The 24,118-nt window shown below is 45.3% G+C and overlaps 1 protein-coding gene and 1 long non-coding RNA gene across 4 annotated transcripts; one reads left to right on the forward strand and one right to left on the reverse strand.

The window, feature by feature from the left end:
- Positions 1 to 790: 790 nt before the first annotated feature.
- Positions 791 to 10,765, reverse strand: TMEM139 (transmembrane protein 139). Of its 3 annotated transcripts, none has more exons than XM_083420645.1 (3): positions 10,121 to 10,765; positions 4,225 to 4,536; positions 791 to 2,437 (listed from the first exon to the last, which is right to left on the reverse strand). In XM_083420645.1, exons 2-3 carry the CDS (start codon positions 4,470 to 4,472, stop codon positions 2,026 to 2,028), a joined length of 660 nt encoding a protein of 219 aa, XP_083276771.1. In that variant the 5' UTR covers positions 4,473 to 4,536; positions 10,121 to 10,765; the 3' UTR covers positions 791 to 2,025. The 3 variants fall into 3 exon arrangements, with proteins under 3 accessions (XP_083276771.1, XP_083276770.1, XP_083276769.1); XM_083420644.1 differs by lacking the exon at positions 10,121 to 10,765 and adding an exon at positions 7,332 to 7,608; XM_083420643.1 differs by lacking the exon at positions 10,121 to 10,765 and having other exon boundaries at positions 4,225 to 5,254.
- Positions 10,766 to 22,659: 11,894 nt separating this feature from the next.
- LOC310667996 lies at positions 22,660 to 23,439 on the forward strand. Its single transcript, XR_014506523.1, has 2 exons — positions 22,660 to 22,716; positions 22,748 to 23,439. It is a non-coding gene; the product is annotated as an uncharacterized lncRNA (long non-coding RNA).
- Positions 23,440 to 24,118: the final 679 nt, after the last annotated feature.

The following is a 24,118-nucleotide window of genomic DNA, read 5'->3' on the forward strand; positions in this document are numbered from 1 at the left end:
TGTACTCTATTCTGCCTTGGTCATACCATACGTAGAAAACTGTGCAGTTCTGGGTGCCTCAGTTTAAGAAGGATATTGACAAGTTGGAGGGCAACCAAGATGATCAAGGGTCTGGAAGCCTTACGAGGAAAAGGTGAGGGAGCTGGATGTGTTTAGTCTGGAATAGAGGAGAGGACTCCACTGTGGAAGCTCCAATACAAACAGAAGTTCCCTTGCTTTGTTGCAGTAAAAGACTCCTAGAGCAGCGTGAGACCCTTTAACTGAAGGGACACCTTTCAACAAAGCTGGATATTGCAATTGGGATGGAACTCCTATATGGTGCTCATTCTAAGGTTGCCTGACGCAATGGTGGAGTGGGATGGAGATCAGATTGGGCAAATAGGGTGGTGGAACCCTTCAAAGAATAACCAAAGTCCAATGCACCTAGTGTCTCCATGTTTCACATGTGCATATTCATTAGATTTCACTCATTTGGAGATTTCTCTTTAAAGAGACTTGCCTGTCTGTTTCTCAGTTACCAGCCATTCTCCTCTTTCTTCTTATAGCCATAGATAAATTTGCAGTGCAAACCCATACTTGCCTGTTCAGCAGTAAATCTGATTTGAGTTTAGCGAGGCTTGCTCTCAGATTAAGTAGACAGAGGGCTGCAGTCAAGTGATTGTAATGTGTGAAATTGTGCAGAGGATTGCTGCATAATTCTAAAGATAGGTGCTACCATCTGTTACTGGGCAAAACATCATCTGTTTAATTTCTGCATGTCAATCAGCTGTTAAAGGTGCCAGAGTGAAGCTGGTAGAACAAAATATCCTTTATTTAATAAAATTTACATACCACTTATCGTAAGAAAATCTCTAAGCAGTGTACAAAAATATAATATAAAATATTGAAATTATTGATAAAAACAGAGAGTTAAAAACATTTAAAAGATTATTAAAATCAACAGTAAATCCCTTGGATATCAATGGAATTTGCTTCCACATCTGGAAGTGGATTCACCCGCACCCTGTAACCTGGGAGAATAGTCTCAGTTTGCCTTTGGATTGGGTCAGCCCTATGTCCGTCCATTCTGGACCCAGTTTCAGATGACTAAATACAGCAACACTTTACCCATTTTCCATTCCATCTCCAGGCTTCCATACTCTCCTGTCCCTTGGCCTGTCATCTGTTTTTGACACCCAGTAGCGTACATGGTATGTTGGACAATAAACACAGCTGTTAAACAGATTGTCCTGTTTTCAAGTTTCTTAAAGTTATACTATTTGCAATGTTGAGGAAAAGACTTGGTCAACAGATCAGTTCCATCAGTTGGTATCCTGGCTGCAATAGATTTACAGACAGATTTTCTGTGATCACATTATTTCATAAATCCTTTCATTACAGAATTCCTTGGTAATCAGCTGGTATGTTTCTTAAAAGGGCAGGAAGCAATTGCATTTCTCAGCAACGTTATTCAATTGTACACAATCAATGTTCATGATTTTACATATTTACAAATTCACTGTTCTGCACATAATATGCAGTTCGTTCCACAATAAAGAAATATGGGTTGAGTAAGTGCTATTTTCAGAAGCTGAATTCCTTATTAATCTCAGTTTGCTAACTCTCAGACTCAAAGCTTTTAAACAGGTTTTGGAAATCATTAAGATGTGGTTCGTAGTTTTGATCCTAGATTTGCCCTCTCATTTTATTTGGTTTCAGATGTGGTTATTTTTTAAAAAAGGAGCAGCAATCATTACACCAATCAGTCCAGCCTTCTTTAAAGCCAGCTTCCAAGCAGTCTACACTGTAAGTCCAAGAACATTCTGGAAACGTCAGAAAACACAAGTTCGTTTTTTTATATACTGTATATTTGTATTTCCCATGAGAAATTCAGACCTGTATGTGCACATTTCTCAGGAGAGTTCTTAAAAAGCGGGTACAGCAGCTAACATCTTGCACACAGGCCATGTTTCTCATATCGTATGGATTGCAACAGGACAGGCACTGGAGAAAGTCTGATGAAAAAATGCCCGTGGTGCACTGTTCTCATAGCCTGGAGGGCTGAAATTCTTCTTCAAGGACCTCCTCCAGAGTTGCGTTCTCATAAGCAGGAGGAGGTGTGAGGGGCTCCGGACGTTCTGTCCGCTCTTCAACACCTTTGAGTTCATGGGTATCCGAGACAAATCGCTGCAGTTTTGGCGGCATGAGCAACCTGAGGCGGAACCTGGACTGTAGATCTGCCTCTGAGGCACGCCGTGTGCCTGGTGCCACCGAAACACTAAACGCCTCGACCACAGTCTCTCCGTGGGCAGGAGGCTCAATGACCACGCTGTACGGAGGGGGCTCCACTGGGGTTGTCCCTGGGCTGGAGGTGATGGTCCAGATGGTTGGTCCCGATAAGTAGCCAGTAGTCACCACCTCCTCATATGCCGGTGCCTCATAGGCCTCATTGTCTATGCTGGTAAAAGAGAGGGGGAGTAGTTAAAAACACAAAACATTATAATAGCTCCATACTTTCCACAAAGGAGGGTTCTTTGTGCTCTCAACAAACAATAATATCTACCATATTCAAGCAAGTGCACATCATCAAGTGCATTCTGGCCCCCACAATCACAGGCCTCACCTACACCATGCATTTAAAACACTATGATACCAGATGTTTGTGGTATAAATAATAAAATTAGTATTATTATTAAACAGTGAGGGTTTCCTCCAAAAGAATTCCGGGAACTGTAGCTTGCCAAGAGAGTTGAGAGTTGTTAAGGGACTCCTACCCCTTTCACTGGAGCTATAGTTCCCAAACTTTGCTGCAGAGGAGGAGTGACTATTAAACCTACTGTAGAATTTGACAGACTTTTAGGGTGCTTCCAGATAGAATCCCACCCAAAAATAACAAATCCTTTCACTCTTGCCCCTGGCTTTCTTGAGGTTGGTTCAGATGCAATGCCAACTCATGGTTTTCATTGCTTTTAACAACCAGCCACGAGCAGTTTTGTTAATATGACCCTCCACTGGGAATATTTCATACAATGCATTATTTGATTCACTGACCCAAGAGGAGGTGGTAAGTGGTAGCTCAGGGGAGTTTTTAAGACTTTAGGCTTAAGTCAATGGAGAATATATCAATTACAAGCTATGGTATTTGCCACTACAGTTAAGTAGCTAAACAGCTGAGAGCCAATATACCTCAGAATGGGCTGTTGCCTTCATGATCAGCTTGTAAGCTTCCCAGAATTATTGGTTGGCCACTTGGAGTGTTGGTTCTGACCTTTAAAGCCCTAAACCCTCATTGTTCAGCTGAGGTCCAGCTCCAAGGATCTTCTGCCATTTACCTCACGGCAAGTAGTGAGGTTACAGGGAACCAGGCAGAGGGCCTTCTCAGCAGTAGCACCATCCCTGTGGAATGTCCTCCCATCAGATGTCAAGGATATAAAGAACTACACAACTTTTAGAAGACACCTGAAGGCAGCCCTGTATCAGGAAGTTTTTAATGATGTTTTATTGTGTTTTTATATTTTGCTGGAAGCTGCCCAGAGTGGCTGGGGAAACACAGCCAGATGGGTGGAGTATAAACGATATTATCATCAGCATGCAGGACAAACAGATCCATGGTCTGATCTGGCCATGCTCTTTTCATGATCTACCACAGGCTTCCTCAACCTCGGCCCTCCAGATGTTTTTGGCCTACAACTCCCATGATCCCTAGCTAGCAGAACCAGTGGTCAGGGAAGGTGGGAATTGTAGTCTCAAAACATCTGGAGGGCCGAGGGTGAGGAAGCCCGATCTACCACAATCTGCTCTTTGTATAAAGGTAAAGGTAAAGGTACCCCTGCCCGTACGGGCCAGTCTTGACAGACTGTAGGGTTGTGCGCCCATCTCACTCAAAGAGGCCGGGGGCCAGCGCTGTCCGGAGACACTTCCGGGTCACGTGGCCAGCGTGACATCACTGCTCTGGCGAGCCAGAGCCGCACATGGAAACGCCGTTTACCTTCCCGCTAGTAAGCGGTCCCTATTTATCTACTTGCACCCGAGAGTGCTTTCGAACTGCTAGGTTGGCAGGCGCTGGGACCGAACAGCGGGAGCGCACCCCACTGCGGGGATTCGAACCGCCGACCTTTCGATCGGCAAGCCCTAGGCGCTGAGGCTTTTAACCCACAGTGCCACCCGCGTCCCTTGCTCTTTGTATAGATTACCACTAAAGGGTCAGCATATGCAAGAGAGAGGAAAGTAGACGCAGCTGCTTACCCAGCCTGACTTTGTCTCCGCGAGCCTGGATTATTTTCTTCCGCTGGATTGCGTTGCTTCAGGTAGAACTCCGCTGCCAAACTAATGAGGTAGCCAAGCAAACACAGACCCCCCACTGCAATGAAGAAAAACCCCACAGGGTTGATGTCAGTGGAGAGGGCCAGCATGGTTATTCCAATGAGAAGCGTGGCGGTGAACAGCACCATTAACGTTTGACGGAGGCTCTTCCAGTGTGACGCGGATAACATGGCAGAGGGAATGGTGAGCGTGGCAGTCAATGCGAGAAAGCTGGGCAGCGGCAAGAACGGGCATCTGTCAAAGAGATGAAAGGCAGTGATGCTGATGAAGAGACACGGGCACATGCGACTCAAGCACACGGCAAGGGTCTCAAATGACACGCCATGTGCAAGCCAAGTACCTGATGACATGAGTGCAAATATATACAGGCAATCATTCCAATGAAGTAACCACTTACAGCTATTGAAGCACTAGTCCTCATCCAGGATAAATATACAACATAATGAAGGATTAGGGCAGGGGTAGGAAGCCTTTGGCCTGGGGCTCAAATGTGGCCCTCTGTATCTGGCCCCCGGGACTCCCCAAGCTGTACCCTCCCACCCCAAGCCATACCAACCCTCCTCGACTACTTTTGCCTACTAGAACTGAGATAATACCTCTTCCTGGATGGATGGAGAAACGTGTGTGGCCTCTGGTTGTGGAAACAGCTGACTTTTTCATGGCTGGAATGTGGTCTCTGTTGCTCCACCTGCCACTAGTATGTGGCTTCCGCCCTTGTGCTGAAAGACATCCCTCATTCCTGGAATAAGGAGGATGAGCGGAGATCTTGCTCTTCCTTAGACTTTGCTCTTGTGCAACTGTGGAGAAGCTTTGGCTTGCCAGATGATGCCAAACTCCAACTACCATAATCCTTGGCCATTGGCCATACTTGCTAGGGCTGATGGGAGGTGTAGTTTAGCAACATCTGAAGGGCGAAAGGTTCCCCCCGCCCCTCCTGCCCTAGTGGATTCTCAAAGGAAAACATGGAGATAGATAGATAGGTAGGTAGGTAGGTAGGTAGGTAGATAGGTAGGTAGATAGATAGATAGATAGATAGATAGATAGATAGATAGACAGACAGATAAGATGAAAAATGTTAGGTCACAGTTGAGTGAAAATAGATACCCTTGAATAAAATTGTGCTGTTCCTTTAAAGGGCTACATGAATGCTCCTGCGGATATCTAGATAAGCAAATATATTCTAATATATAATTTTAAAGTTAAAAACTGGTCCAAAACTGCTGCGAACACTAGGAATTGGAAGTGCCATCTGGTCTTCAACTGGTAGGTCGGCAACCCAAGCCAGGGCATGGCCTAATCCAGGGGTAGGCAAGCTTAGGCCCATGGGCCACAAGTGGCCCACGGGGGTCGTTTAACCGGCCCACAAGCTGCCCCTGAACCGAGCCGCGAGTCCCCCTGTGCTGCGCTAAACCGGTGCACTCGCTAAACGGGGACTTGCTTCCATGGCGGTGGAAATCACATCTGCACAGACACAGATGCTGGAAATTGTGGGCGTGCGTGCAAAAACAGCACTACCACCACACAAATAGATTGTTGGGGTTTTTTTAAGCAATTTTTTTAAATTAAGAAATTAGCCCCTGCATGCATGATTGAGTTAAAAGTGGTCTGATAAGGCTGAAAACTACTGTTCCTAGTACATATCCGTGATAGTCATGCTAAGATGCAGACAAAAGACCAAATGCAGCACTTCAGAGAACTAATTCCAGCTTTCCTTGTGGAACCTGAAGTGCAACAAAGGCACGCTAAACTGACCCTAGGGAGACACAAGAAATAAGCAATGGGCAACAATAGCATTTCAACATAGCTTTTTGCGTCTCTCAAAAGGTATAATATCACACATAGCCATGAGGACATACCCAAAATGCAATATGCATCGGACAAAAGGAATTTGCTGCCAGGACAAATTCCAATGGAATCAAGCAACTACACAGAAAAACATAGGGGGGTATTCAACTAAGCTTTACTTGGAGTAGACTCATTGAAATTAATGGACCTATCTCAGTATGTTCATTAATTTCAATGGCTCTTAGTTGAATGCCACCCACACATTTCAGAACAAATCCCACACAACGATTACATTGTGTGAGACTTCCCAACATCATTTGTCCCTCTTTTCTATCCATCGATCCAAAATAGCTAATTGGACTTGCCAATGGGGAAGATAAGATTATGTTTTCTCAATGGCTGGGGAAGCTCTTTCTTCACAACCTGGAATCTCTCTGCTCCTTTGAAAGGCAGCACCTTTTGGCTAGTGGGATGGGCAAGTTTGTAAGCCAATGCAGGCAGAGCCAGGTAGAAAGCTGACACAGCTGTGAGTTTACTAAAGATGAAATCACAGTGGGGTGCAGTTTTCGCTCTGGGAATCTGGCGCAAGATCAGTGGTTCTGCTGCGCGCCGCAGAAATCCTCTTGCTTCCCATATGTTCTGTCTGTACATTTAAATTGTAAATAAAAAACATGAAGAAGACGTTGTAAGTCTCCTATGCTGCTTTACCCAAGAGAAATGAAACCAGGAGACCTTAGGGGGTCCGTGAATGGGCTTCAGGGGGTCTGTGAAGCAGGCAAAAAAAAAGGTAAACAGTGGGAAAAAATCCAGTGCAATAAATAATAATCATAGAGGGACGCGGGTGGCGCTGTGGGTTAAACCACAGAGCCTAGGGCTTGCTGATCAGAAGGTCGGCGGTTCGAATCCCCCTCACGGGATGAGCTCCTGTTGCTCAGTCCCTGCTCCTGCCAACCGAGCAGTTCGAAAGCACGTCAAAGTGCAAGTAGATAAATAGGTACCACTCCGGCAGGAAGGTAAACGGCATTTCCATGCACTGCTCTGGTTTGCCAGAAGCGGCTTAGTCATGCTGGCCACATGACCCAGAAGCTGTACGCCGGCTCCCTTGGCCAATAAAGCGAGATGAGCGCCGCAACCCCAGAGTCGGTCACGACTGGACCTAATGGTCAGGGGTCCCTTTACCTATTAAATAATAATCATAATAGTTTACTTATACCCAGCGCTGATGAAAAAGCAGAGAGGGTCACCCAGTCTGATTTAACTGCATCCTTTGCTCCCCAGGTGAAATAAATGGCTCTCTAACTTTGGCTTCACTTGCATGTTCACAGCACAGTCATGTTGTTCCCTTTGATGTCTGACAGCAACACAACCCCTTTTAAGCAGCTGCTTTCAGGCAAGCATGCATGGTCATCATGAGGCAGGCTGTGCCACTCATGGACATTGCTCCTTTCAGGCTACAGGGAAATCCCAGATGGAGGAAGTTCTGCTATTGGCCTCTGCTTTGCACTAATAATAGCTTTCTTACTGGACTCTCGTTTCCCATGCCTTCAAAAACACACACACACACACAAAAACACTGAAGCTCTGTGTGCGCCTGAGTCTAGCAGCAGCGCAGGAAAATTCCACTCTGCAGAGTCAGAGACGGAAGGTGCTTGCAAAAACCCAAACAAAGGACAGAGGAAGAAAAGGAAGTGAATAAGAAAAAGGAAGAAAGGGTGAGGAGGAGTGGCAGGAGTGGTCTGAAAAAATTACCTGTCTCTCAGCTGCAGTACCCTTTCCTGGTATCTCACCTTCACAAAGCAGCGTAATAATAATAATAATTTCCCCAGCTACTCTGGGCGGCTTCCAACAGAATATTAAAATACAATAACCTATTAAACATTAAAAGCTTCCCTAAACAGGGCTGCCTTCAGATGTCTTCTAAAAGTCTGGTAGTTGTTTTTCTCTTTGGCATCTGGTGGAAGGGCGTTCCACAGGACAGGTGCCATTTACTAGATACATTTATCTAGCATATATATATATATATATATATACACACACACACACACACACACACACACACACACACACACACAAACACAGTGGTACCTCGGGTTACATACACTTCAGGTTACACACTCCGCTAACCTAGAAATAGTGCTTCAGGTTAAGAACTTTGCTTCAGGATGAGAACAGAAATCATGCAGCGGCGGCATGGCAGCAGCGGGAGGCCCCATTAGCTAAAGTGGTGCTTCAGGTTAAGTACGGACCTCCGGAACGAATTAAGTACTTAACCCAAGGTACCACTGTGTATTCTGAAGGATGGAGGGGAGATAGAATCATAGAATTGCAGAGTTGGAAGGTATCCCAGGGGAGGGTCACCTTGTCGAACCCCCTGTAATGCCGTCCCAGGGTAGGCCCGAACCACCAACAGCCAGAAACATTGACCCATATGTACATACAGCTGGGAATTCTGGAGATTTTTACTATAGTCAATCATCTGATTGAACAGACAAGCAGCTTTTTGACTTTAAACTAGCTCACATGCTCAGTTGGATTAGCAGCTATAGTTTTGTTTTTTTAAAAAAACACAAAAAACCCACTTTCAGAGTGTCTCTAACTGTGTATCTTCCAATTGCGTTTAGGCTATCCAAGATGGCCGAGAAATGGTCATGTAAGCATCATACATGGTATGAAACTAACACTTGAGAAAAGAAAGCCCAAGCGAATCCAAGCATACCTATACTTAACATAATTATGATAATTAATGTGGTGTAGTGGTTAGCTTCCAACGAAGACCAGGGAGGGAGTTGTGAGTTCTGAACTCTTCTCAGCCATGAAAGTCACCAGGTTACCTTAGACCAGTCACCATCGCTCAGCCTAAACTATTGTGAAGATAAAATGGGGAGGGGAGGTTGCTAAACACCACGTTCCTTAAAGAATGTAAAGGTAAAAGAACCCCTGAGCATTACGTCCAGTCGTGACCAACTCTGGAGTTGCGGCGCTCATCTCGCTTTATTGGCCGAGGGAGCCGGCGCACAGCTTCCAGGTCATGTGGCCAGCATGACTAAGCTGCTTCTGGCGAACCAGAGCATCGCACGGAAACGCCGTTTACCTTCCCGCTGGTGCAGTACCTATTTATCTACTTGCACTTTGACATGCTTTCGAACCGCTGGGTTGGCAGGAGCTGGGACCAAGCAACGGGCGCTCACCCCGTCATGGGGATTTGAACCACCGACCTTCTGATCGGCAAGCCCTAAGCTCTGTGGTTTGGACCACAGTGCCACACATGTGCCTTAAAGAAAGGCACATTAAATTGTAAACATGTATATATTATAAATGAATCTATTTACACACAGAGAGCCAAATCTTCACTAATTAAAAATATAGCTCATCTTTACTCTTAAATCATGGGAAACTGTTTTAAATCTTAGCAATAGTATTCAAAACTTAACACCAATTTCTTGGTTAACCTTTAAGATACATTGCATTTATGATTCATGGTTATTGCTGCAATGTAACGATGAAGCATGCATATATTATCAATGACAGCTCACAGCCTCGAGATGCTGTTAAATCTGTATATTAAAAAAAAAAGCTTAAGAAGTATTGTAATAATGATGGCGGAAGACAAAAGTAGCAACAGTAGTTTGGAAATGCTGGCTCAACTTTACAGGAGTAGTTACTTTAGTGGGTTTGTGCTTTTCCCCCTCCCTATCTACCAATCAAGCTTGTTCATAATTCAGGCTGCAAACCTAAACAGGCTTAGTAGAGAGTAAACCACACTGAGCACAGCTTACTCCCGAGTAAATACAAATGTGATTGCAATGTCTGAGCACCAGCTGACTTCTTGCACAGGACAGAAGGAACTACACTTAGGTCATTTAAAGCTTTGTAAAAGGATTCTGCTGCTAAACAGAAACACACATGTGACCGATGCTCTCAGTATTTTTCATTTTACTTTGCCGCATGCATGTACACACCTCGGCTACTTTCGCAAGCAGCACTCAGACAAGTCTCTGACAGCAGCAGCCCCTGACCAGCCCTGGTCACTCACCAAACGTGGATGCTTTGCACCAGCCTCAGCCATGAGGTCTTCTCTCCTGTTGTCATCCCCCAGTAACTGATTGCAAGCTCCTTTGCCAGGGCTCCCAGCAAGAGAAGAAACGCCAGCAGCTTCCCGTCTTCACCCTTTTAAGGGCACATCCCAGGAGGAAGTTGCGAGTGTAGAAACAGAGAGCTACCCCTTCTTAGATTTCACGATCTTTCCCCCCAAATAGTATTGTCTCCTTTATCCACCTGAGAACGTTTTTCTTTCCTCTTTTGCCCTCCCAGCTGGGCCTCTTTAAAAGAGCAGGAAGGCAGCTGAGGAAATGGGTGGCGTATTGCAAAAGAGTGAGTAAGGGGTGTGTGTCAATCTGCGTCTCCAGCTTCTTTTTCTTACTGGGGCGAAGATCTCTCTCTCTCTTTTATCTTGTAGAAAGCCTTCCGTGACACCTCCCTCGACAGGGTGGGGCATTAGGCCCATCCCTAAATCACATGGCACGTACATAACTATTTATGAGCTCTGTAAAGATATAAACTAGGTGTTCTTCCTACTACTCAGGTTGCCTGGCAGGTACCGGTTTTAGTTTACACCCTTGACTTCTGTGCTACATGGACAAAGAGGGAATGGAGCTGCCGTCAGGTCAGTAACCTTCCCAGACCACAGCCAAGGCAGAAAGTCTCTGTGATTTAAGGAAAACACCTGGGGATTAGGAGCACAGAATAAAAGCGGCAAAAGTTCAGCTGTGTTGTTGAAATCTTGACAACTGGGTGAAGGATCACTGAAATATTACCCCAACCCAGGATATAAACTTGCAAAAAGAATGGGGCAATAGGGAAGTGATTCAACACTGTAGATCAGTGGCTTTGAAACTTTTTGGCTTCTTAAAAGGTAAAGGGTAAAGGGACCCCAGACCATTAGGTCCAGTCGTGACCGACTCTGGGGTTGAGGTGCCCATCTCGCTTTATTGGCCGAGGGAGCTGGTGTACAGCTTCCGGGTCATGTGGCCAGCATGACAAAGCCGCTTCTGGCGAACCAGAGCAGCGCACGGAAATGCCATATATCTTCCCGCCAGAGCGGTACCTATTTATCTACTTGCACTTTGATGTGCTTTGGAACTGCTAGGTTGGCAGGAGCAGGGACCGAGCAACAGGAGCTCACCCCGTCGCGGGGATTCGAACCGCCAACCTTCTGATCAGCAAGTCCTAGGCTCTGTGGTTTAACCCACAGCGTCACCCGCGTCCCTTTTGGCTTCTTACTGGCCAGCAAACAAGCCTTTTCTCTTCACAGAACTGAGCTACATGGCACATGCTCAATTCCTGAGCTTGGAGTTCCCCGGAACAGTTTGAAAACTATTATCTGAGATGGTTAGCCTTTCCTGGCCTGGGAATTGTATTTCAAAACATCTGAAGGCACCAGTTGAGGAAGGCCAGTGTAGATCATTATGTTTTGACCCAGCTAATGGGAAAGCCCCACATTCCCTGCCTGGTACTATATCTGCACATCAGGAACACTATGAGATGAGTACCAGGAAAAAGCCAGACACTCTTCCTTGTGGAGCAATCATGCACCCATTTCCATGAAGCCGTGCGCACTTCACAGCCTGCTATCCTGCTCCTTGCTAGCAGAAGAGCACGACAATCTGGAGCCAGGGTTTCTCAAACCACAGGGCCCACTTGAGAAAGTTGAAAATTATGGAGGCCCATCAGTCACAAGTTGATGATGCAATGGAAGAACCAGTCACCAAACAGCAGCTGACTCAAGAGTGGAGTTTGGCATAATCAGCTGGCAACTGGCTGACATAATTTTCAGTTTAAATCTAATCCCTCTTTCGAAATTGTTTCTGTTTTTCTTAATCCCTCAGTCCTTTCTGTTCTCTCTCAGCCTACTGATGAGGTGACTGCCTCAGGTGGCAGAGTCCACAAGGGCAGCAGATCCCAATGTAGATCTTTTATTTCTCCCTTGTTCCTGATTTAGATATTCACTTCATTCCTGGGGGGGGAGGCACCATTTGGTGGTTTGCTTCAGGCGCCAAAACATCACATGCCCACATGCTATGCATGCAAAGGTATTGCTGTTGCTGTGGAAAGTCCAAACAATAGCAAGCCCTGAGGGATAGCTCCTTTGGTAGAGAATGAGACTTAAACTCAGGTTTATGAGCCCCACATTGGTGTGAAGATACCTGCATTAAGGGGTTGGATTAGATTACTTTTGCGGTCCCTTCCAATTCTACAATTCTGATTCAAAGTGGCTTATCTAATATTTGAAGAGAGGCTGTACCACTGAGGTTCACCTCAATATTTCCCTTGGGGATAACTTCAGTGGCAATTCTGCCTGGGTGTATCCTGTCTCAAAGGCACCAGATGGATCTGTGTGCAACCTGATTTTACATTAACAGGACACATGAGCCTGTTGTTCTCCAGAAACACCTTTTGGATGGAAAGCATGGGCACGAAAGGAAAACGTACCCAACAGAATGTGGGAATGATAGACAGCCATTATGTGTTCTTAGCTTAAACCAGATGTACACCAGCAGGGAACACCTCCAAAAAGAGACAAATTTTGTTAAAAACTCTTCAAATGATACACACAACAGGGGAAATGAGATCATACTGTATTCCCTCCTAGGACAAAAAGTTCAGCTGAGGAGTTCTTTTTAGCTATCATGGCTGTGACCATTTCCTGACAAGTGTGGATCACAAGGGCAACTGAATGAAAACCGAATGCCACCCAGGTAAAAGAAGAGGCAAGGCCATTCATATGCCAGTTGAGGCTCTCTATGTGGGTGACCAAAGCTAATATTTTTATGGTTTTTCATCATGGGAATGTGTTGAGAACACTCCCATGAATGACTGCCCACTTTACAATTCATATTCACTATATGACACATGAAGGGAGGGACTTGGGTGGCGCTGTGGTCTAAACCAGTGAGCCTCTTGGGCTTTCCAATCGGAAGGTCGGCGGTTCGAATCCCCGTGACGGGGTGAGCTCCCGTTGCTGTGTCCCAGCTCCTGCCAACCTAGCAGTTCAAAAGTACAGTGGTACCTCAGGTTACATACGCTTCAGGTTACATATGCTTCAGGTTGCAGACTCCGCTAACCCAGAAATAGTGCTTCAGGTTAAGAACTTTGCTTCAGGATGAGAACAGAAATTGTGTAGCGGCGGTGCAGCGGCAGCAGGAGGCCCCATTAGCTAAAGTGGTGCTTCAGGTTAAGAACAGTTTCAGGTTAAGAACGGACCTCCGGAACAAATTAAGTACTTAACCCGAGGTACCACTGTACACCAGTGCAAGTAGCAGGATGGTAAACGCCGTTTCTGTGCACTCTGCTTTCCATCACGGTGTCCTGTTGCACCAGAAGCGGTTTAGTCATGCTGGCCACATGACCCGGAAAGCTGTCTGTGGACAAACGCCAGCTCCCTTGGCCTGAAAGCGAGATGAGCGCCGCAACCCCACCGTTGCCTTTGACTGGACTTAACCGTCCAGGCCTCCTTTACCTTTATGACACATGGAATAGAGTTGGCTTAGTGTCATGAGTAAGGATGTTAGCTGGGGAGCCCATGGTTCAATTCTGACTTTAGCCAAGAACTCACTAGAACTGTGAGGCTTGGGAAAGACTGTTTTTCGTCTCAGCCCCCCTTTCTTTCCTTGTGGGGATAATAATTCTGGCTTATCTTGAAGGGTTGTTGACCATGTATATAAAGCAGACATAAACCACACTGTATCAATGATAAATATTATTATACCAGGCCTACTGTCTTGTAATACAAGTTGGCCGCCGTCAGCTTTTAAAAACATAAAAAATATACAAGTGTGCCGTATCTGTGAAGTAGGTCAGCTGCACACTGCTCTGCCCCTAATTTTCCCTCTCTTTCCAGTCACCCATTAATTCTCCACATCACCACTTTCCTAGGCTGCCATTGATTTGCCTTATCTTATCATTTGGGTATCCTGAGGCATTTACCTGGCTCTCATTGGGAGGGTCCTTGGCCCAGCCCATAAATTCCATTACGGTTTTTAGTTAGTGACCAATTTCAAGGCTGCTGTTTCCGTTCTTAAGAAACAGTCGCCACGTGCAGGAATGCCTGCATTTGTTCTTTCTGCCCTAGGCATTTGTACACACTGCGACTTATTTACTCCGGAGCGAGGGCACTACCAACACAGGTTGTTATGTACTAAACTTGGATCCTAGAACAATAGGCAAGTAGGATCCTAGAGGCCACTTTTAAAATGAGGCTGCATTTTAAATTGCATTTTAACCTGTATTTCATTTTATATTTTTGTTTCCCCTATTATGTTTTTACTGTAATTTTTACTGGTGTTAGCTGCCCTGAGCCGGGGAGGGCAGGGTATAAATAAAATTTATTATTTATTTATTTATTTATTTTTACTATTATTACTATTATTAGAATGCAACAACTGATTGGCTTGCAGGAAAAGACCAATCAGGCTCCAGGAGGGAAGCAGAATCAGATGGCACTCATTGTGTAAATAATGTACAGTGGTACCTCGGGTTACATACGCTTCAGGTTACACACTCTGCAAACCTAGAAATAGTGCTTCAGGTTAAGAACTTTGTTTCAGGATAAGAAAAGAAATCGGGCTCTGGCGGCGTGGCAGCAGCAGGAGGCCCCATTAGCTAAAGTGGTGCTTCAGGTTAAGAACAGTTTCAGGTTAAGTACAGACCTCCGGAACGAATTAAGTACTTGACCCGAGGTACCACTGTATATAAAAGCCTGAGGTTGGGGGGGGCAGTTCAGTCACTGTTTTACAAGCTGCAATAAAGAGCATGAAATCATTACAGGACTCCGAGTATATTTCACAGGTGTTGGAAACCAAGCACAGAGCATATTAGCTACAATCCATATGCATCCTGTAGTTCCTCGAAAAATGCTCTCATTTGATGTGTTTTCCCTCAAACCACCTTACATCCGGTTTGAAAACACATGCCGTGGCTGAAGTGTGCACAGTTTTAGCTGCCATTGCACATGGGCAGATGACAACTTCCTTGAATAGGAGTTGTGGGGACAAGACAACAAATCAGGTAATGACCCTGACCCCTCTTTAGTGTGTACAGCTAGTGCAAATGTGTGTGGGGAAATTACTTCGCTGTGTTTTAAGTTGCCTGTGTGGACCTGTTCAGGTGGTCAAATTGTGTCTGACTCGTACTATTTCAGAACACAAAGGGCTTGCATAGTTGCATGTTATTCTATTCAAACAAAATCATTTACACATAGAAGCCTCACCTCCTCCATGGCACACCAATTTTCTACATATAGTGAAATTAAAGTTAAGGGGTTTTTTTTAATCTGTAGGAAAACTCAGCAATGGAGCCCCACCTGTAGCCTGAATTTATACAGCCAAGCAGCTACAGACTTACCACCTCACATCTGATTTTAATTCTCATGGTTCTGTGGTCTAAAAACACTAATTCTTCTTTTTCCCTTTCACAGGTTGTTTCTTTTCTTACATGGTGTGCTGAGTCATGCTGATGGAAATGGACTTTGTTTTTCAGCTACTTGGAGACAGACAATCATTTTTATGAGTACTGAAAGTAGCTCGAGAGAGATAACATTTCCCATGGTGTGTGCATATAAATAATAAAAGTATTATTATTATTATTATTATTATTATTATTATTGAATAGGATGTCCCTATTTTCATCAGAGAAATGTTGGAGGGTATATTCTTATGATAGTGTACAACATAAGCAGTGATCCTCTTTCAAACTGCTTTCAGCTCTCCCTAAAAGACTTGTTATTTATTTCCAATCATATTGGTTCCAGGACAGAAATATGTTGAGAGACTTTCAACAGAAACAGTACCTTCTTGCAGTCGACATGGATTCATGTTTATTTGCTGCACATATGCCCTCAGCACTTAGTAGATTTTAGATATAGGGCAAAGATAGCATAGCAGTCAACTTTTCCCTTTTCTTGCGAGGAATCCTATTCAGAATAAGGGAATTTCCCTGGGAAAAAAGGGAAACGTTGACAGCTATGCAAAGATAGGCATAACAAGTGTTATGTCCTAATCTTGGATCCTAGAACAATAGGCAAGTAGGATCCTAGAATGCAGCAAATGATTGGCCTGCAGGAAAAGACCAATCAGGTTCCAGGAGGGAAGAAGAATCAGCCAATCAGACAGGACTCATTGTGTAAATGATCTATATAAAAACCTGAGCTTTGGGGGGCAGTTAAATCACTGTTTTACAAGCTGCAATAAAGAGCATGAAATCCCAACAGGACTCCAAGTATATTTCCACAAGTGTGTTCAGATAAAGCATTAGCCTCGGTTTAGCAAAGCAGTGGCATGTGAGCAGGGTGGGGATTTTCCTGGTGGCAACCCTGAGATTACTAGGGTAGAGGCAGAGAGATTTGGGAGCTGCAGTTTGGGAGTCTTGGTGTCCTGAAAGCATACATGCCACTCACCCCGAGCCTTGCCACCACCTTGCTGCACTTCATCCCTGCCCCAGTGAGTGCATCACAATAACAAAAGGGTGCCCCGACCACTCCACCCCCTTCATGTGCTACAGATGGATTAACAGAACAAGAATAAGCCCCATTGAGCCTTGGCTTCTTCCATGCCCCTCTCCAGGGCAGCCACAAATAAGAGATCAGAAACACCCATTTCAGATTACCTCCAGTTCCGTCTGTCATGTGAACACAGCATAATCAACCCTATGGTTAGTTGACACTAGCTACCAATTTGGTCAACTCTGGCTTGACGTTGGCCTGTTTCAGATATCCTAGGTTGCCTGGTTTGAACAACATGGCAAGCTGTGCTCTGAAACAGAGGCAAAAGCTTCTAACTTCTTTCTCACAGCCATGCCAGTGGGATGGGGACTGTGGGCGCTTGAGATTACATCTAAATCATCCCAATATTTAAAGACTAGTCATGGCAGGTTCTTCACTCGTGTTCGAAATACAGTTTCCTACTGGCTTTCCAATTCATCGGATAGAAGTACAGTGGTACCTCGGGTTACAGACACTTCAGGTTACAGACGCTTCAGGTTACAGACTCCGCTAACCCAGAAATAGTACCTCGGGTTAAGAACTTTGCTTCAGGATGAGAACAGAAATCATGCTTCAGCGGCGTGGCGGCAGCGGGAGGCCCCATTAGCTAAAATGGTACCTCAGGTTAAGAACGGTTTCGGGTTAAGAACGGACCTCCGGAACGAATTGAGTTCTTAACCCGAGGTACCACTGTACATTATTTTGGCACATTGAATCCTCCTTTTAAAAGTATAGATAGATTAATTTAAGCATTCATGCTTTGCCTTTTTTTTTTTTTAAAGGAAGTGTTTAGAATAGAAGCAAAAGTGCCCTGAGGATGGTCTGAGGGTGGGAATCATAGACTGGATAATTGGTACCCACATTCACAACCAGTTGGGCTGCAAACCTGCAGAACTGCCTCTCCCTGCCCCAGAGCACAACCCGAGAAATAATTGATATGCCCCTATTTCCCCTTTGAAGGAGTCTTAATAAATCTTGTTAAACCTTCAGATTAACATCTAGAAGCAGAGGAGGACCTCAAGAGGTTTAATCTCTAGAGTGGAACAGACGCATCTTGGCTAAAGTGAGGATCTATGTAAATAAAGGTAAAGGTAAAGGTACCCCTGCCCGTACGGGCCAGTCTTGACAGACTCTAGGGTTGTGCGCTCATCTCACTCAAGAGGCCGGGAGCCAGCGCTGTCTGCAGACACTTCCGGGTCACGTGGCCAGCGTGACATCGCTGCTCTGGTGAGCCAGAGCCGCACACGGAAATGCCGTTTACCTTCCCGCTAGTAAGCGATCCCTATTTATCTACTTGCACCCGGGAGTGCTTTCGAACTGCTAGGTTGGCAGGCGCTGGGACCAAACAACGGGAGCGCACCCCGCCACGGAGATTCGAACCGCCGACCTTTCGATCGGCAAGCCCTAGGTGCTGAGGCTTTTACCCACAGTGCCACCCGCGTCCCGTATGATAACCTGTATGATAACCTAGTGATGGACAATTATATTTTTCTAGGACATTTTTAGAGCTGGGAGACCACTTTAGAAACACCCCAAGTATGTTCAGTCCAAACATATTTACCGTATTTTTCACTCTATAAGACGCACCAGACCACAAGACGCACCTAGTTTTTGCAGGAGGAAATCAAGAAAAAAAAAATTCTGAATCTCAGAAGCCAGAACAGCAAGAGGGATCGCTACGCAGTAAAAGCAACAATCCCTCTTGCTGTTCTGGCTTCTGAAATAGCTGCGCAGCCTGCATTTGCTCCATAAGACACACATACATTTCCCCTTACTTTTTAGGAGGGAAAAAGTGAGTCTTATAGAGCAAAAAATATGGTATTCTCTTGAGCTCTGAAAACAAAGAGTTCTGAAAGGGAAAATCACTGAGGGCAATTTCAGATAAATAGCCAAACTTGTACAGATTATCAGCAGGGCTAAAGCTCACAATGCGTGTGAGGCTTATTAGAGGTGTTCAAAATAACCAAAAGGAGGGTGGGTGGGTGTTTTGCTGTGTTCAGGAAGTGGTAGGTTCACGGTGTGAAGGACGGAAAAGTCTTAGCAGGTGACAGGGAGCAGACAGGATTGCTTCAGTCTTCTCACACAATGGAAACTGTGCTTGACCTCATAAAAGCAGATTAAGAGATAAATGGACAGAGTTGCATCCCCAGATAGGGGAAGAGATGATACAGGAGCCCTTAGCCCATTGAAACTAATTCAAGTCTCCAGGGCCTGGTGAATTGCACCCTAGGGTACTAAAGGAACTTGCAGGTATTATGTCAGTGGTTAATTACACTTTTCGGAAATTCTAAAGGAACCACAAGACTGGAAGTGGGCAGATGTTCCTACAGCTGGAGCACTACTACTCAAACTATTGACCAGACTGCTGTGAACATTTTTTGATCTTGATTCAGAAGATTAAGAAGGCAAAAGGAATTAATATCATTATTTTTTTTATCTGGGTTTGGGAATTAATCCAACACAAAAATGTTTCTCTGTACCTGGCACACCAACACCAACACAATATTTAACAATATTGTTTTAAATAATATTTCCAATTTCAGAATTGAAAAGTTTTTGATTTTTTTTATTAAATAAAAGCTAGAAAGACCATTTTCTACCTGCGATCCCTTAGGACAGGGGTAGGCAACCAAAGGCCCATGGGCCGGATGCGGCCCATTCGCCTTCTCAATCCGGCCCGTGGATGGTCTGGGAATCAGAGTGTTTTTACATGAGTAATAATAACAATAATAATAATACAATACTCCGCCCTCCCCAGCCAAGACCAGGCTCAGGGCGGCTAATACCAGGTATAAAAGCAATTGATTAAAATACAACTTAAAAACAAGATTAAAATACATTAAAAATGCAGCCTCATTTCAGTAGAAACTCAAATCAAAAACTTTTTGGGAATGAAAACGTCAAAATGTGTCCTTTTATTTAAAATGCATCTCTGGGTTATTTGTGGGGCCCACCTGGGGTTTTTACATGAGTAGAATGTGTGCTTTTATTTAAAATGCATCTCTGGGTTATTTGTGGGGCATAAGAATTCGTTGATTCCCCCCCCCAAAAAAAAATATAGTCTGGCCCACCACATGGTCTGAGGGTCAGTGGACCGGCCCACGGCTGAAAAAGGTTGCTGACCCCTGCCTTAGGAGATGTTTGTCCATGGTGCCACTTTCAATTACAACTGGATATAAATTATTGGAGGAACAAGAACATCTTGTTATAGGGAAAGGGAAGAGCATAGACATCCACATGCCCCCCCCCCCCATCTGGCTTTGGGAGGGTCAGGAGAATCTCTAGAAAAGCACACTGTGGAGGAGAATTTCCCATCTCCTCCCGCTCAGTGAAGAATTTGAACTAGAGGTTGCAGGGTCTACCAAAATCTTTAATGCTCAGATCAGTGTGATACATGGGCAAAATGCCATTCAAAGGCACAGCAGGTGCTACACATAGCCAAGCAAGCAAAGACATTGATCCAGGAACAACACATACCCCAGCTTAGGAGCTAACTCCTGTTGTAAACAAAATTTTGCCTTTTTCCCTTATGGGGTATCTAAGAGCCCATATAAAGTCCTTACATAGGTTCCCTATTGGTAGGAGAGAATAACAGAGGCCAACCAGAGAATATTGAGAAGCAAAGCAGCTAGTAAGCTTGTTCTTTATTGATCTGTTGCAACAGGGTGCTCCCCTCACCCGCAGAAGAGGAGGAGGAACCCAGAAAAATGGGGCACAAGGCCTTATAAAGACTTCCGAAATCCTGTAGATCAAGACCACCCCCAGAAACATCATACATACATCACAGAAGGGGTGTAACCTAAGACCACCCCTCAGATACATCATACCTACATCACAAAAAAGGCGTCTAAAACAGAAATTTGAATGTTGTTTTTCTCCTGTCCTTGTTTATCTCCTGTCTGGCAGGTTACTTGATTGGATTGCCTGGGGAGCCTGGCCAGTCTTTTGTAATGATAAATACTTAGTTCCTGGGCCAGGTCACAGGCTCACACCCTATTCATATCTTAAATGTGCCCTTAAGACAGGATTTGTGAGGAAAGAGACAATGGGAGGTTTTCCCACTTTGACCTTGCAGAGAAAACATTTGCTCAGTTTAGGAATCAAAATGGTTCTGGTTGGTCTTCCTGTGCTGATCTATGTACATGCTTGATTGGTATGCTTATGAACATTACCATATATCTAAGACCATAAAATTCCTATCACACTCCTCTTAAGCCCACTCCCCTGTAGCCTTATGAGGCTTTGCCCTCGGGTGGGAAAAATATTGCGCCCGGGAAAGGGAAGTGGGAGTCAACAGACACTCAAGGATTAGTTTCAGAGAAAAAGCTTTATTTCTACCATCCATGAACTGGTAGAAGGAGCAAGTGTGATAGTTCACAAAAAGCATGCACAGGTTCACAGTCATGTGCACGGAGCATATATACCCCTTTCCAGTTCCCTCCCCCTTTCTCCTCCCTCAGGAGTCCTGCCCCATGAGTTCCTCTGAGCATGAACAGAAAGCTGTCTCGGGACTCTTGGACTCTTGGTACCCTTCCCAGGAAAAGGGGAATGAAAAGCAGTTCAGTCTGTCCAAAGATGTTGCAACTAGAATGAGATAAGATTCGTTTCTCAGGCCTGCTTTGAACAGAGCCTATTCATTAGCCTTTAAAAGTAACATTTTGCCTATGCACAGCATCTTGTGAGAAAAGCTGAGACAAGCAGAGAAAAGCTGTTTTGGATTTTTAGAAGACAAAAGGAGTTTTGGACAGTTTTGAGGCCTGGGGTGATTATTGAAGCCTGGGGTGATTTCAGAGAGGATTTGGGTATCCTGTCCCTTCATTCCCCCCTGTTTGTTTTTGGAGAGCCGCCAGGCCTGTCCCAAATGGACCACTATCCTTTCTTGAGGCCACTGATGCTTGCCCCAAGTTTGGGAGCTGGGAGCTGCCTCCTGCAACTGTTGCTAGGTCAGCCGAACGCCTCCTTCAATGGGGTGCAGTGGCTACCTGCTCAGGAATCCACATGGTAGGCATTAGGTAGGCTGGGAAGCACACTCCATATCATCCCTGTGGGTGGATGTGAGAAGCTTGCCTTCCATAAGCCTGCCTGACACACGTCTGTGAGCAGAGACATGACCTTCCCCTTCTGAATAATAATAATAATAATAATAATAATAATAATAATAATAATTTATTATTTATACCCCGCCCATCTGGCTGGGTTTCCCCAGCCACTCTGGGCGGCTTCCAAAAGAATATTAAAATACTGTGATACATCAAACATTAAAAGCTTCCCTAAACAGGGCTGCCTTCAGATGTCTTCTAAAAGTCTGGTAGTTGTTGTTCTCTTTGACATCTGGTGGGAGGGCGTTCCACAGGGAGGGCGCCACTACCGAGAAGGCCCTCTGCCTGGTTCCCTGTAACTTGGCTTCTCGCAGTGAGGGAACCGCCAGAAGGCTCTCGGTGTTGGACCTCAGTGTCCGGGTAGAGCGATGGGGGTGGAGACGCTCCTTCAGGTATACTGGACCGAGGCCGTTTAGGGCTTTAAAGGTCAGCACCAACACTTTGAATTGTGCTCGGAAACGTACTTCTGAAGGCCACACCAAGCCAGAAAGAGTTCCTGGCGTGGACTCAGGTGTAACGGTTTGTGCTGGGAACGTACATGTCAGATTGTCACTGGCGCTCTTTGATTTATTGACACAAAGCCAGCCAGTAATTCGGTGAACCTAGCCTTATCTGTGCCATTCGTGCACAGGGTTATTACCAAGTCGGTGCTGTGGTTCAAAGAGGGGCTTTAGTTAAGTTCTGGAGGCTCTGGGTGGAGCTCTAACAGGTGGCAAGATAATGAAAGGGGGCTAGGGCATCATTTCCCTGATTGAACGTCCCACACAAATACCCTTCTCTGCAGGGGTGGTGTAAGGCTATCCAGGGGCCCAGCAACCTATATAAAGTTCAGTTATGCAAAAGGAAAGGAAAGAAAATGTCCCCTTTTCAATCCATGCTGGATTCTTCAGCTGTGCAAAGCGTCAGCGTGATGCAGGAAGGCAGGGTGGTCATCTCACGGGCGTCCGGGCGTCTGGTGGGCGTTGGACGTCTTGGGTCTCTTCCAACAAGGCTGGAGTGATGTCAGGGCGTCTGGGTCCAATCTGAGTCCTCATCAGCTGGTTCATAGGGATGCAGAGGCTCGACCAAGGCACAAGGCGTTCTGGCAAAAGTCCACCTGTTAAGAGAACAGAAAAACAAAGACGGCAGTGACTGCACAGAATATATTGATAGATAACATTTGCACATAAGGTAGAGGCCTAGCAAACATGAATTCAAAAGGGTATGCTTGGCAGGAAACTTCGCAAGGGGTTAACAGTTCTGTTCCTTGGGTTAAGTTTTGCCAGCTGAGATTTTTTCAAAAGTCTCATTCCTGTGCTCTAAGTTTCAGAGCTTTTGTGGCCTGTAAGCCATGTTGCAAATTTTCACTTTCCATCTGTCAAAGATTGTTAGTGTCCGTAACGATGTGTTCCTTGCTTCTGGCAATGTTTCAAAGTTTCAAAATTCCTATGTTATGCTGCGGCTCCTTTTTCAGAGTAAAATTGCACCTTAAAAAGAAAAATCCTTTTGACAAAGTTCACAGAAAGCATTCACTTGCTTTTTTAAGAAAGCCACTTCTTCAGGTTAGTGCTTGGGGCAAGGGGGGTGGGTAACCTTCGGCCTTCGGGTTTATGTCGCTTGACTGTAAATCCAGACAGTGTGGGGTTCAGGGAAGCTGGCTGGGGAGAATATTTCATTTTCCTCTTGGGATAGCAGCCAAGAGATAATGCTCTGAAGCTACCTCCAAGCGCCTGGCACAAGGAGGGGGGGGGAAAGCTGATGTCCTGTTACTTGCATGATTTTTTAAAAAAACAGTCTGTTCACATGCTTTCTGCAACAGTCTTTGAGCAAGAACAGAGATGAGAAGAAATCATTTTTGAGAAATCTTATTGTTCCCAGCCAGTGGGGGTGGGGTGTGTCGGGCGTGGGGCCTGTGGGCATTCCATTTCCCAGTGACCCTCTTGCCTGCAGATGGCGCACTGGCTTCTTCCCTAGGTGTCTTCTGCCCCTCCCGTGGACACCCTTCGGGATTAAGTCTTTGTCTCTGGCCTTCTGGCTGCTTGAAGACAAAGCCCTAATTATTTTGGCCGGGTCCTCTTCGAAAGAAGGATTCTGGTTACAAGTGCTTGGAGGTCTGTGGTCCTGGGCGTCGGATGACTCCAGGGGGTCGTACACTCGGTGGGGCAGGGCCATCAAAGTGGAGTTTTAGCTGCCTCGATTGCAACATCAGTACTGTCCGCTGCCCTGAGGGCATTTATCTTGCGGATTTCCTCAATGGTCAGTATTGTAATCCTAGTGTAGCACCCTGCTTGTGGTTAACGCTTAGCTGGAATGAAATATTCAACGTGCTTGATTGGCATGCCTGGGGGGTGTCCCTGCTTACTTCCAATGCAACCTCTCTCTCTCTCTCTCTCTCTCTCTCTCTCTCTCTCTCTCTCTT

This window comes from Podarcis tiliguerta, assembly GCF_965153285.1.
Source record: "Podarcis tiliguerta genome assembly, chromosome: 17".
In the NCBI taxonomy this organism is placed as follows: Eukaryota; Metazoa; Chordata; class Lepidosauria; order Squamata; family Lacertidae; genus Podarcis; species Podarcis tiliguerta.